The sequence below is a fragment of the Aethalodelphis obliquidens genome, unplaced genomic scaffold, assembly GCF_003676395.1.
Source record: "Aethalodelphis obliquidens isolate GAN/ISIS:26980383/991018 unplaced genomic scaffold, ASM367639v1 scaffold1, whole genome shotgun sequence".
In the NCBI taxonomy this organism is placed as follows: Eukaryota; Metazoa; Chordata; class Mammalia; order Artiodactyla; family Delphinidae; genus Aethalodelphis; species Aethalodelphis obliquidens.
The window spans coordinates 103,814,211-103,827,457 of record NW_020837945.1 but is presented as its reverse complement, the minus strand read 5'-3'; the positions used below and the strand labels follow the sequence as shown (position 1 = coordinate 103,827,457).

The following is a 13,247-nucleotide window of genomic DNA, read 5'->3' as shown; positions in this document are numbered from 1 at the left end:
TTTACAATCGGTTTTATATATGGAAAATCATGTACCAATCCATGTCATAAAGAGTAAAATACTTTCTCTTAATGTCTAAATGACAGTTTATGTTAATAAACGGTATTAAAGACACTTGAGTCTTTAATTTTGCAAATGAAAATGGCTACTTTATATGCTAATTATTAAATAGTATTTAAAAATACTTACTTTATTAATTTTCTCTTTGGGATGTGTCAGAAGTGCGGGGAAGTGTGAAAGAGCATCACAGTTCAAAACTACTTGTGTTTGCTCATCAGTTCCAGTAACAATGTTGCCCACAGCTCGAAGTGCTGCTGTCTGAAACATAAAAAGATTTAATGAGATGTTGTTCTATATGAATCACTTATTACCACAAAGGTATGTTAGGCAGGTTATGAAAGATATATATATATATTTTATATAAATTTGTTTTATTTATTTTTGGCTGCATTGGGTCTTCACTGCTGTGCGCGGGCTTTCTCTAGTTGCAGGGAGCGGGGGCTACTCTTCATTGCTGCGTGGGCTTCTCACTGCCGTGGCTTCTCTTGTCCGGAGGGCAGGCTCTAGGTGCATGGGCTTCAGTAGTTGTGTCATGTGGGCTCAGCAGTTGTGGCTCATGGGCTCTAGAGCGCAGGCTCAGCAGTTGTGGCGCACGGGCTTAGTTGCTCTGCGGCATGTGGGATCTTCCCGCACCAGGGCTCGAACCCATGTGCCCTGCATTGGCAGGCGGATTCTTAACCACTGCGCCACCAGGGAAGCCCCAGGTTATGAAAGATATCTTTATGCATTCATGCCTACCTATCCTTTTTGAGCAAGTTGTGTCAGACACTGATTTAGGAACAGAGGAGTGAATAGGACAGACATAAACCCATCTCCTATGGAGCTTCCATTATTGTAAGAGGAAACAGCCAATAAACAAGAAAGTATGAAGGATAATTTTAGATAGTAATTATGGCCATAAAGAAAATAAGATAATACAAAAGCTTTTGTGGGAATATGTTTTCAGTTCCCTTGGGTATATACCTGGAAATGGAATTGCTGGGTCATATAATAACTCTACGTCTAACTTTTCCAGGTACTGTCAAACTATATTCCAAAGAGGCCGTACCATTTTACATTCCTACCAGCAATGTATGAGGATTATACTTTCTCTACATCCTTGCCAACACTTGTTACTGTCTTTTTGATTATACCATCCTGGTGGGTATAAAATGGTACTTCACTGTGGCTTTGATTTGCTTTGCCTTAATGACTAAGGATGTTGAACATCTTCGTATGTGCTTATGGACCATCTGTATGCCTTCTTTGGAGAACATTAAAATTTTTAAACCATTTAAAATTAGGTTGCTGGGACCTCCCTGGTGGTGCAGTGGTTAAGACTCCACGCTCCCAATGCAGGGGGCCTGGGTTTGATCCCTGGTCGGGAACTAGACCCCACACGCATGCCACAACTAAGGAGCCCTCGAGCCGCAACTAAGAGCCCACATGCCACAACTAAGGAGCCCACTTGCTGCAACTAAGACCCAGCACAACCAAATAAATAAATATTAAAATTGGGTTGTCATTTTTTTTTGTTGAGTTTTAAGAGTTCTTTATGTATTTTGGACACTAATACCTTTTCATATATATGATTTGCAAACATTCTCTTCCATTCTGTAGGTTGTCTTTTCACTTTCTTGATTCCTTAGAAGTTTTTAATTTTGGAAGTCCAATTTATCTATTTTTTCCTTAGTTGCTTGTGGTGTCATATCTAAGAAACTACTGCCTAATCTGAGGTTATGAAGATTTATGCCTGTGTTTTCTTCTAAGAGGTTTATACTTCTGAATGTGACATTAAGCTGTTTGATTCATTTTGAGTTAATTTTTTAAAAATATGGTGTGAAGTAGGGTTCCAACTTCATTCTTTTACATATGGATATCCAGTAGCCTCAGCACCATTTGCTGAAAAGACTATTCTTTGCTCACTGAATTTTCTTGGCACCCTTGTTGAAAATCAATTGATCAAAAATGTGTAAGTTTATTTCTAGACTCTTGATTCTATTTCACTGATCAATATGTCTATCCTTATGCTAGAATCACAAAGTTTTGTTTTCTCTAGCTTTGTAGTCAAGTTTTGAAGTGAGAAGTCCCCAAACTTAGTTCTTTTTCAAGATTGTTTTGGTTATTTCTGGGTCCATTGCATTTCCATATGGATTTTAACAGGAATTGCATTTAATCTGTAGATAAATTTGGGAAGCACTGCCATCCTAATAATACTGAATCTTCCAATCCATGAACATGGATGTCTTTCCACTAATTTAGGTCTTGTTCAACTTCTTTCAAAAACGTTTTGTTGTGGCCTAGCTTCTTTAACAAGTAAATTTAACATGGGAAAGAAAAAAAGGAGAAGAAAGTTGTAGAGTAACAGAAACATAAAGACATAGCTACCACATGCAATGTGTTGACCTTGTTTGAATACTGATTTGGTCAAATTGTGAAAAAAAAAATGAGGCAATAAGTAAAATTCAGATACTGATTGGATTTTAACATTACGGTTTCCTAAAGTGCTCTAATTATTGGTATGGTGGATATGTTAAAAAAAATAGCCTTACTTTTTAGAGATGCAACCTGAGTGAGATTAGATATCTGGAATATGTATCAAAATAATTTGGTGGGGAAGTAGAGATATAGAGGAAATCTACATAGTTCATTACATTATTCTTTCTATGTTCCTAAATTATGGCATGAAAGTTGAAAAAGTTTTTAAAAATCTCTATTAGTTACCAGGTAAAGTACAGAACATAACTTTCTTTGAGAGCTGGCTCAAGTGAAAGTCCAAGCCCTATTTTCTCAATAAAGTCCAGTATTAAAACTGAAGATGCATTCTGAAAAAAACAAAAAAAAATGCAAACCAAAAACCTATACCAAGACATAAGTACCACACTTAAGAAATGCAAACTTCATAAGAATCTAGTAGGAATATTTAAAATAAACCACAAATAACCCTAAATGACAACTTATTCTATAATCAATTCTTCTGAATTTAGCTAAGTGTTCCCTCTTTTCTTTAAAGTGCTTTAAATTTTATAGCAGTGAGTCTCCATTTTGACAGTACATGAATATAACCTAAAGAGCTTTTTAAAGCCCAGGTTTCTAGGAAATATCCAGATTTACTGAAACAGTATTTCTAGGAGTAGAGCAAGGGAAATACACTAATTTTTTTCTTTAGGCTTCCCACTGCTGATTTTATTGTCCAGCCATGGTTGAGAAATAGTGAATCAGGTTAACAGTTTTCCTTATGCTATTATTGTGCTTTATAGGCTCTTAGTCATTCTAAGATTAAAGCATGCTATTTACCTCAGAAGGACAGGGAGAGCTTGCTGCTTGCTGCATCTCCCTTTACCACCGTAGTTTGACAGCTACTGCTTATAATATTTGTGTGAACTTCTCACCTTCTCTTTTTTGGCTCTTTCTAGATGCAGATTCTTTGGGATAAATATTTACATGGAAGGATTTTAAAATAATAAAACAAAACAAAATTAAAGAAAAAAATTTTAAATAACTGAGAGAAGACAATTTAGGAAACCCCTAAGCAGCACATTTCAGTACAAAGCCTTTATCACAGTGCCAGTGAAGCTAAGCATTAACTAAACTTGCCAGGTGCAGTGAAGGAGAATAAAAAAGGACAGCTGTTGGGGGGAGGGGGGTGGGGGAAGGAGCAGGAGAGTGGAAGAAGAAAAATAGGAAAAGTAGGAAAAATAATCAGTACTTGTTTCAGATGCTATCCAAGTTGCTATATGAACTGCCCTGGTCTGCGTTAGAAATCAGTAATTTACAAAGAAGTCAACTTGGCTTTTTTGGGGGGGTTTGGGGGGTGGGGAGGAGGAGGTTCTTGTAGTAATCTATCTCATTTTCTCCATCTTTAAAATGGGGATATAATAACTCACTCTTTTCATCACAGATATGTTGTTATTAGGCTAAAAAAATACTTTACACTATTGACATTACCCATGTTCAAATGTCACACTTAAAGCACACAGTGACATGCTTTTATCAATAAAAAACTCACCTGAACCTTAACTTCCTGGTGGCTGAGCAGAGGAACCAAATGAGGGACTATTCCAGAGTCTATTACCATCTGTATCTGTTCGTTGCCAGCATCAGTAAGGTAAGAGAGGGCCCAGACCGTATCTACCAATATCTAATGAATAAAAAGAATTCAAATAGTCTTTGAATATTTTCTCATTTCAAAAATTCTTAACCATATGGACTAACCTATGATTGTTCTACTATCTTCTTTCTTCCCTTTTCTCTCACCTAAATTCACTGGAATCAATCTTCTCTATTATATTAAGCATCATCATCTATGAACGTCTATATCAAGTGTGTGCATCTTATCTTCTAGCCATATTTAGGATATTTAGGTTAATTATGATCTTGTTCACAGATTGGTATCCACTCTTAACTCACAAAGATACAAACACACTACATAGCACATAAAATATGAGAAAAAGACATTCTCTTTCCCGAATGCTCAGATTGAGGGATACTAGGTCCAAGGACATTGTGATAAACGCATGTAGTTGGAAAGAGTATATGTATCCAACATACAAGGTGGTTCAAAGCATCTGGGCTAGATGAATATATTCAAGGTGTTCTCGCACCAATACCATGTTGCTAGGTCTAAAGCCAATACTCCAGTATTAGGATTATAGTACTTTCATCTTTTCCAACCAGTATGCTTTGCCTTATAAAACCAGAGGCAACTTCCCAAATAGGAATCTCCCACAGCTGCAGATCAAGACATTAAAAGCAACCATAGGTCAACTTGTGAGATCTATAATCAAAAAACATGTTCTAGTTTAAAAAACAAACAAAAAACCCCCAAAAAACCAACCAAACAAACAAAACTATAATTTACATCAGGTGCCAAAAGTACTTAAAAAAAAAAAGCCTCTGTAATTAACTTATAATGATTATATTTCAAAGTGCAACAGGCCATTGTGTTTCTTCTTTCTTTGTATGTGAAGTCCTAATTAGAAGTTATGGTCAAAACGAAGAATGACAAACAACTGTTAAACTGCTAAATAATACAATTATTGACAAAGACACAGTATTAAATAATTGTGCCTGAAACTTTACTTCCGAAAGCTTTTCTGGAATATGAACTCTGTGTCAAAAGACAAACCAGAGAAGTCTGAAACCGTTAAATTCTAAATCAATGATATGTTTAAAACATCCAAGAAGCTCCTAGAAGAAAATAGCACTTTGCCATTTTTCCTTTCAGAAATTCAAGAAAGCACTATGGATATTTTTAACGTAAAAAGAAGACACCAAATGAAAAATTCACACACATAAAGTGGTATCAAAATATGTGAGACAACTAAATTTCAACTTACAAAAGTAACTTTTTTTTTGCCAAAATTTGCTGACATAGGCAAAAAAACTTCAAGTTACTTTGTGCATGACTGTATGTAAAATCCAGATATACTTTTTTAAAAGGCCCAATACTAAACATGTCATTAGTATGCTCACATCAAAATCATAATTTAAATCAGACCTGATCTCATATGCACTTTTTATGTCAGCAAAGTCTATGATAAGTTTACTAATTACAACCAGAGTGTAATTTCAATGTTTCACTTATGGTTTGTGGAAGCAGTTTCGTTATTTTATTTTTTTTATTTCTTTGATGGCCTGATTTAAGAACTTGCTCCTAAGTGTTAACCTAAGAAGATTTCATTTTTAGTAAACATTATTGTTTAGTAAACAATATTACTAATGCTACTAAAAAAGAACAATGCAAACTGGCTTGAGAAATTCAAGATATATCAAGAGCAAGAAAAACAGTTACAATCTCAAATGGATTGGGGTAAACAAGTGGAAAGAACACAATACATCTCTGAATAAGGTCAACCAAGATGTCTAGTTTTCCAGAAGAGTTGTAAACTTTGAGATTAATCTTTCTTGGAAATCTTTTAATAAAAGTAAAATACAAAAAACTGTAATTTAATCAAAGAATTTGTGAGCCATGGCCGCTGAGCCTGCGCATCCAGAGCCTGTGCTCCGCAATGGGAAAGGCCAAAACAGTGAGAGGCCCGCATACCGCAAAAAAAAAAAAAAAAAGAATTTGGCTATAATAAGCCAAAACCAAAATTTGTTTACATGTGTGGTTTTTTTGCTTGTTTGTTTTTTAAACACCCTAGACTATCTGGAGCTAGAAAAAATATCTTTAGGACAAAGATCATGTTCATCTAATGAATAAATCAAGCACATTATGTCACTGCTTGATGTAGTATAATTCTAACTTTAATTTGCTCCATGTCTTTACAGAGATCCTGGCAAAAGGGTATTAATACCCTAGAAACTGTGAAGGAATGAAGCAGCTTGTCAGACAGTGATCATACCAAACTGTGTTTTTAAAGAACTACACAAGGTTCTGATTGTTACTATGAGTTTTATCCATGTGATTTTCTTTTACCCATTATATTCCTAGCTCTTCTAACACAATAAAGGCTAGACTGAATTTATAAGCAGTTATGGCAGTTTCCCACTCATTCATACTTCCTGAGTTGCTTTCTCCTTTGCTCTCTGTGTTAGTATGAGTAGGATATATTTATTATGTTTAAAATCTAGTCTGCACTGATTTGTTTCCTTTTTGTTTGTATACTCAATTATCTCTACACCAAGTGAAGCCATTACCAAGGTCATTATAAATGAATTAATAGAGTAAAAATGAAATTAAAGAGCAGCTGATATTCATGGTTTGGTATAAGAATGGTATATGAATACAAACCCATGCATAAAGGCACAAATATTTCTCTTTTTTACCTTTCGAAAAATAATACCACTAGGTGTAAGTGTTCTCTCAATGGCCAGCTGTCAAAATGAGCTGTCATAAGAAGCTCATGAACAATCAAAGATAAAATCTTAGTGACAGAGATTACTAACTGGCAACTTTAAGAACTTCCAATGCCAGTTTTCACAACACTAATATATAATATATGCACATACATTACTGCCCAGACCAAAATAACAGGCTTGATTTCTTCACTGAAATTACATACTGTGATATGGGTAAACACAGAGAAAATATAAAATACCAAACTATGTATTGCAGCTCCTGAAATGAAAAAATTTGATAGAGTGCACTGACATAATGTCATTTTCTCCCCTGTGTCATAGGGATAAGCCCTAACCATATATACATATAAAAATATATGACGGGAAGCATTTACTCACATTTACGTCTGTGTGATGAATTAAAACACAAAGAGCTGGAAGAATCTGAAGAGAGAAATATATAGATTTTAAAATATACACAGATAAAAACATACACATAATGGTATCTACTTTACTTTAAAGGAAAACAAAAACAAAAATACTTGTTACCTCCTGAATGGTTTCCATTGGGGGTGGTGGGTCTTTGTGGCGACATAAGTTGACCATAACCCAAGTAACATTTCTTAAGAATGTTATAGGAATAGATGGACTTATGAAGGAAAGTAAAGGTTTCACAACTCCAAGACTTATGACATAATCTCTACACTGTGGCCCATCACCTGTAGGAAGAAGGATTTATTAATTCAATACAATAAGCAACTCAGAAAACGTAAAGCACTGGGTTCAATATGCTACTTCCTGTATTTGAACCAAGTACACTATTTTGTTTTATGTGAAAGTTTTAGACAATAATAACCTAGTTCTTTGAGTCAAGAGAAGCAAGATAAGGTACTAAGATTTTTTTGCGCATTATTCATGTATTCAGGTTTATATGCTGTTCACCCTAAAATGTTTTTATGCCATCTAAAATGTTTTTATGCCATCTAAAAGCCTCAGTAAGGCTTTAAAGTACTTTGTGAACACAGAATTCTTGCTTTTTCTCTTCTCTCTCAATGGTACTCTAAGTTTAAGAAACTTTCACGTTATAAAAAGAGATATATTGAAATACCATTACAGAGAAAATATTTGTAGAATTTATACTGATGATCTAATACCAAAGCATAGAGAGTATTAACTATAAATTACTCTATACACTTAGAAACTATGTCTCAAAAAGGCAGGGGAGAGGGAACCAATACCCCTAGATCAGTGGTTCCCATAGTGATTTTGGGGCCCTATCCCAAATCTGTTGAAACAGAAACTCTGTGGGTCCAGGATTCTGTTTTAACAAGCCCTTAATATAATTTTGATAACAGGCTAGAGTTTGAGAATCACTGCCCTAGAGAAAAGTGCCAAATTTAATTTCCTCTATCTAGAGTATCACTATAATTTGTAGTATGAAAGCCACACTGAAGTATTACATTCCGTAAGTGAAAACACTTTGCCCTGCACTGTGGTATCTGAAGATAAAATGCTTGTTCTTTTTGCAACCATGTATTCTAATTAATTCTAAAATGTCACTGGAATTAAAAGCCAAAGATCAAGATGTTGTACTAATAGTTCTAAATCTACAATTTGGTATAAAAGTGAGGGACTCTGGATATACAAACGATAGCATTCCTAACAGTAATATACCATATGCCAAGAACAGTTTATAGGGAAATTCTCCCATTTGAAAACTCGCAATTGTGGAGCACTAACCATACCTTACCTTCCATCTTGGCCCCCAAAAGGGTAATAAAGAGGAGGTATATCAGAGCAAAACTGATTACTTCTACGCAAAAATAAAAAAATCTGTGGCAAAAATAACTTTTAACATCATGGTACACAATACAGTTCAGACTGCAGATTTTTTCCATTCTCCACTGGAGGACAGATTTTTGAATTTTTGAGTTTGGGTGAAGTTAGGTTGTAGTTAAAAAACAAATTCTTGAAATACTGGAATTGTCTTTAATTATTCTTCCTACAATTATTTATCAGAAAAAACCTGAAGGTATGGCAATCATGGTGGTCAACATTTAATGAGACTGCCTATAAGGTACAGATACCACATGTATGATGATGACCTCATGATGACAGTGGATAACATTACTATACTTCATTGCACTAAAATCCACAAGAGATATAAAAAATTTCAATTTAGATTCTTCTCAGAACTGCTATTAGAGAAAAATTTTGGTTTATGTTTTGCCTCCTCCTTTTTTCTTATTATTTCCTAGGATAGTAAGAGAGCTGAGGAATAAAATGGACCAACATAATAAAGGAGAAAGAGGAAAATACCTAAATCACATACATATTTCATAATTATTCAAATAATTAAGAGTTGACTATATACAAAGAGATATACTGGTATCACAAGCAACAAAAATGTTCATTCTGTTTACTATGGGTTTATACTTTAAACAGCTGTAATTTCTGTAAACTAGTTCATAAAAACTAGTACTAAAAAAGGCAAATTGCTTTTTCTTTTCAACTACTAGTAGTCATTTTTATTACACAGTACATGATAACAATGATTGTTGGACTAGTATTACAAGTTTTAGACAAACCTATGATATTTCCCAATGCCCACACTGCTTGCTCACAGACATTTTGATGGGGTGAATGGAGAAGCCTCAGGAAAAGTGGAACAGCATCTGAAGGAGGAAAATATAAGCTATCATTTAAATTTGAAGATACTGTTATATATCAATTATATTTCAATAAAATTGAAAGGAAAAAGGTTAAAAACACTATAATCTAAACCAAAAATCAAACTTGTTTCTTTGCTGAAATCCCAAAAGAAAGAAACCTATCAAAAATATATTTAAGGGCTTCCCTGGTGGCGTAGTGGTTGAGAGTCCGCCTGCCGACACAGGGGACACGGGTTCGTGCCCCGGTCTGGGAAGATCCCACATGCCGCGGAGCGGCTGGGCCCGTGAGCCATGGCCGCTGAGTCTGCGCGTCCAGAGCCTGTGCTCCGCAACGGGAGAGGCCACAGCAGTGAGAGGCCCCGCGTACAGCAAAAAAAAAAAAATATATATATATATATATATATATATATATATTTAAAATATATCTTCATTAAATGATTTTCATTAGAATAATGGTAGTGGAAAATTTCCAGCTAGCAGACTATTCATCATCAAAGTGACAGTTTTAACACACAGACAACAAATGTCAAATTAAGCTGATAAAATTTCATTCACAGTTAAAACCGGATTTAATTCCAATTTTAAGAAATTAATTCCTTATAGATTAGCATTAGCTTCAAATTTGAAAAAAACTCCAATTATTAAAATAACTTTTGAATATAGAAATTTAAAATAACATCATATGGGTCTTTAGCCAGGCCAGTGATTCCTGTGCCATGTGAGACCTTTTGAATCAGAAAATGATTCTGTTGCTTAACACAAGGAAAAACAAAGAGATGTTTAACAGAATAATACTGCACTGAACAAATGATTCTTCTATTTCTTTTCTTCCCTCTGATATTGCTCTGAAAAATGCTATTTGAGTACATGTAGATCAATCATGCTTACTTATAGTAAAAAGTAATTCATTTATCCATTACTTTTGGTATATTAAGACAGACTAGCAGTGTTAAAACAAATTCTAAGCCTCTTTCTAATCTTTAAGGAACACAAAAGAGAAAAGAAGAGGGATTAAGACATTGTCTTGAGATCATAAAATTAACTAAACAGTCAACTATACAAAGCAAAACCAAAAAAACCAAACCCCAAAATCACCTGAACCCAAAATTAATCAGTTTTATTACAATTTAAGGAAATTATCTTTTCTATGTAATATTATAATACAAGTGTCTATATAATAAAATCCTCACTGGATAACACTTTTGTTCCCTTTCAAAATCTTGACAGTGCTTAAGATTTTAACAGGCTTATTAGACAAGTATACTGCTTACATATTTGAAGGGGATTCTGAAAGTACCTTCTTTAAAATTATTAATTTCTTTGTTTAGTAGAAGAATCAAATAGTACTAATGAAAATAATTCAAGTTATTACTTTCAATAATTATTTCCCACTTACATTTCTTGGAACATAAAAAACAACCAATCCTATAATAACAATGAAAAAAAAATTTCAAGCCATTCTCTAAAGTAGGACCACTTTATAAAAGAAGATTTCTTTAAAATGTATAATGGACATCTCATTAACAGTGTCCAACAGGTAGTATGCCAACAGGAAAAACACCTTTATTTCTGTAATGTCCTATAAACACAATAATGTAACTACTACTATAATTACAAAATGTTTTCAGATTTAGAATCAAATGAATTTTTGGAAATAGAAAATGTCAGTCAATGGGACAAGGTGATCAAAGTAACATACCTGAGTTGGCCTATTTCAACTACCTTATTTGTTACTGAATTCAAAATACTTAATTACTTTATAATATAAATAGCTCTATTCTTTTAGGAAAAGCATTGAGTTTTTTAATTAACTTTTTTTGAAAATCACAATTTTGTCTCTTAATAACCAACTTACTGGACTGAACTACTGCTTGAGTTTGTTCAGAGGTTCCAGACGCAATGTTTGTCAAAGCCCATGCAGCTTCAAACTGTAAAGAAGGACTACAAAAAACAAATAATTTTAAACAGCAGGAATTTCTACATTGGCCCAAATATCCACCAACCACTCCTCCCCCTAGCATTTTAAAAGTATTACATATTTTTATTCAAAATATCTATGCACCCAGTACTTTTTTTTAAACTTCCAATGACTATTTAAAATATCTCTTCAGTACAAAAAGCATACAACCTCCTCAGGTGTCCTTATTTTTAGTAAGAACTCTTTATTAAGATACCTGCACATTATTACCCGAACAGTTTTCTCAAGTACCTATCTGGCTAAACTAGTTCTTGCCAATTTTCAAAGCTTAAAAGTTAAATATATCATTCGCAAGTTCCCGTTTGGTCTTTACTTTCCTCTCTTGGTGTAAACATTCCTTACACTGTTTTTTACTTTGGCTTCTCAACTCCACCTTATAGCCCCCTTTTTTTTTCTTTAAAGACCAAACTAACTACGAGAAAATCTTATCTTCTGCAAAGGATACATCCTAAATTATTTCTTAAAATAATGTACTTACTTGTCATCTCTTTCAAGACAATGGACTAAAATAGGCAATATTCCAGATTTTATTAAGTCATCAATTGGTGGATTTCGATCACTGGACAAAAGCTTCCTATAAGAGATATAAACATACCCCTTGTGAACTTAATGACATATAATTAAATTCAAATTCACATTTGATATATTACAATAAACTGAATATTTGGCACAAATACTCTCCCTGCAAGCTACTTTTTAAATTTACATAATGCAACCTTTTCTCTATTATAAATTAATTTATAAATTTACAGAGATTAGTAATAATTAGGAAAAAATGGTAAGACATGAACCACTTTTTTTTAAGTTAGGACAAAAGCAGATAGGATGCTGGTACAAGTTTATAGCTGATACTAGTGTCCAGTTCTTCATCCTACTCTATATACCAAATCAAAGGTCATAAAAGCTCAACAACATTCTCATCTCAACAACTAAAGGAAATGAAATAAACACAGCAATACATAGGAAAATATCCAGAGAGATATTGGAGATACTAAGGTGAATAAGACAGACACATCCTTGCTCTCACGGAGCTTAGAGAGTAAAACAATACCTAGTGCCCATTTACACATATGGCAGACTGCAATTTTAGCTGACAAATCCTAAATGTGGCCTAACACAAATCTTCACCCATTGAATCCCCTGCACTACTATATGAAGACAATGTTTAAGCAACTTTAATCAGATTATTCCCCTATATAAACCAAGTGATGGCTGCTAATTTACTACCCTATCAGTGTAAACTCCTTGACTGAGTTTTTTATAACACTCCACAAACTAGCTCCATCTTATTTATCTACTAATCTTATTCTCTGTAATTCAACAACAGGTCAGTTGTCTGTCCGACCATTTCAGTCTAATTTCTAGGCCCTTCAAATCCTATTCCCCACACTTGGAATGCTCTCTTTTTTGCCTATTCAAACTCTACCTTTTCAAGTTAAATGTTTTCAAAATACCCTCTCTGAATTCCGAGAATATATACACGGCATATGGCTACATTCGCTGTTGAGCATCACTATTTTTAATATAGTTTTGCCTTCCCGATTAGGTTCTAAACTTCTTACAAAGCAAGAATTATTCCACATGCTTCTTCACAGTATTTTCTGTAATAAATGGACGATTCTTTGCACAACACAGGAAATAAACCCAGTCTTTCTTTTTCTTTTTTTTTTTTTTTTTTTTTTGGGACCCCGGCCCTTCTCTTTTTTGTCCTCTCCCCTTTTAGGGCCAAGGGCCCGGATGCGCAGGCTCAGCGGCCATGGCTCACGGGCCCAGCC

General features: G+C 34.1%; 1 protein-coding gene across 2 annotated transcripts in view; it reads right to left on the bottom strand.

Annotated features, from left to right (window-relative positions):
- KPNA4 (karyopherin subunit alpha 4) overlaps positions 1 to 13,247 on the bottom strand; it is a 55,499-nt gene that overhangs the window by 12,828 nt on the left and 29,424 nt on the right. For both annotated transcript variants that reach the window (XM_027112887.1, XM_027112897.1), the window contains exons 6-12: positions 11,951 to 12,046; positions 11,350 to 11,435; positions 9,411 to 9,497; positions 7,372 to 7,541; positions 7,222 to 7,266; positions 4,049 to 4,180; positions 190 to 318 (exon numbers count right to left, since the gene is read on the bottom strand). In XM_027112887.1, the coding sequence (XP_026968688.1) occupies positions 190 to 318; positions 4,049 to 4,180; positions 7,222 to 7,266; positions 7,372 to 7,541; positions 9,411 to 9,497; positions 11,350 to 11,435; positions 11,951 to 12,046 (745 nt within the window). The remainder of the gene's footprint in view (positions 1 to 189; positions 319 to 4,048; positions 4,181 to 7,221; positions 7,267 to 7,371; positions 7,542 to 9,410; positions 9,498 to 11,349; positions 11,436 to 11,950; positions 12,047 to 13,247) is intronic.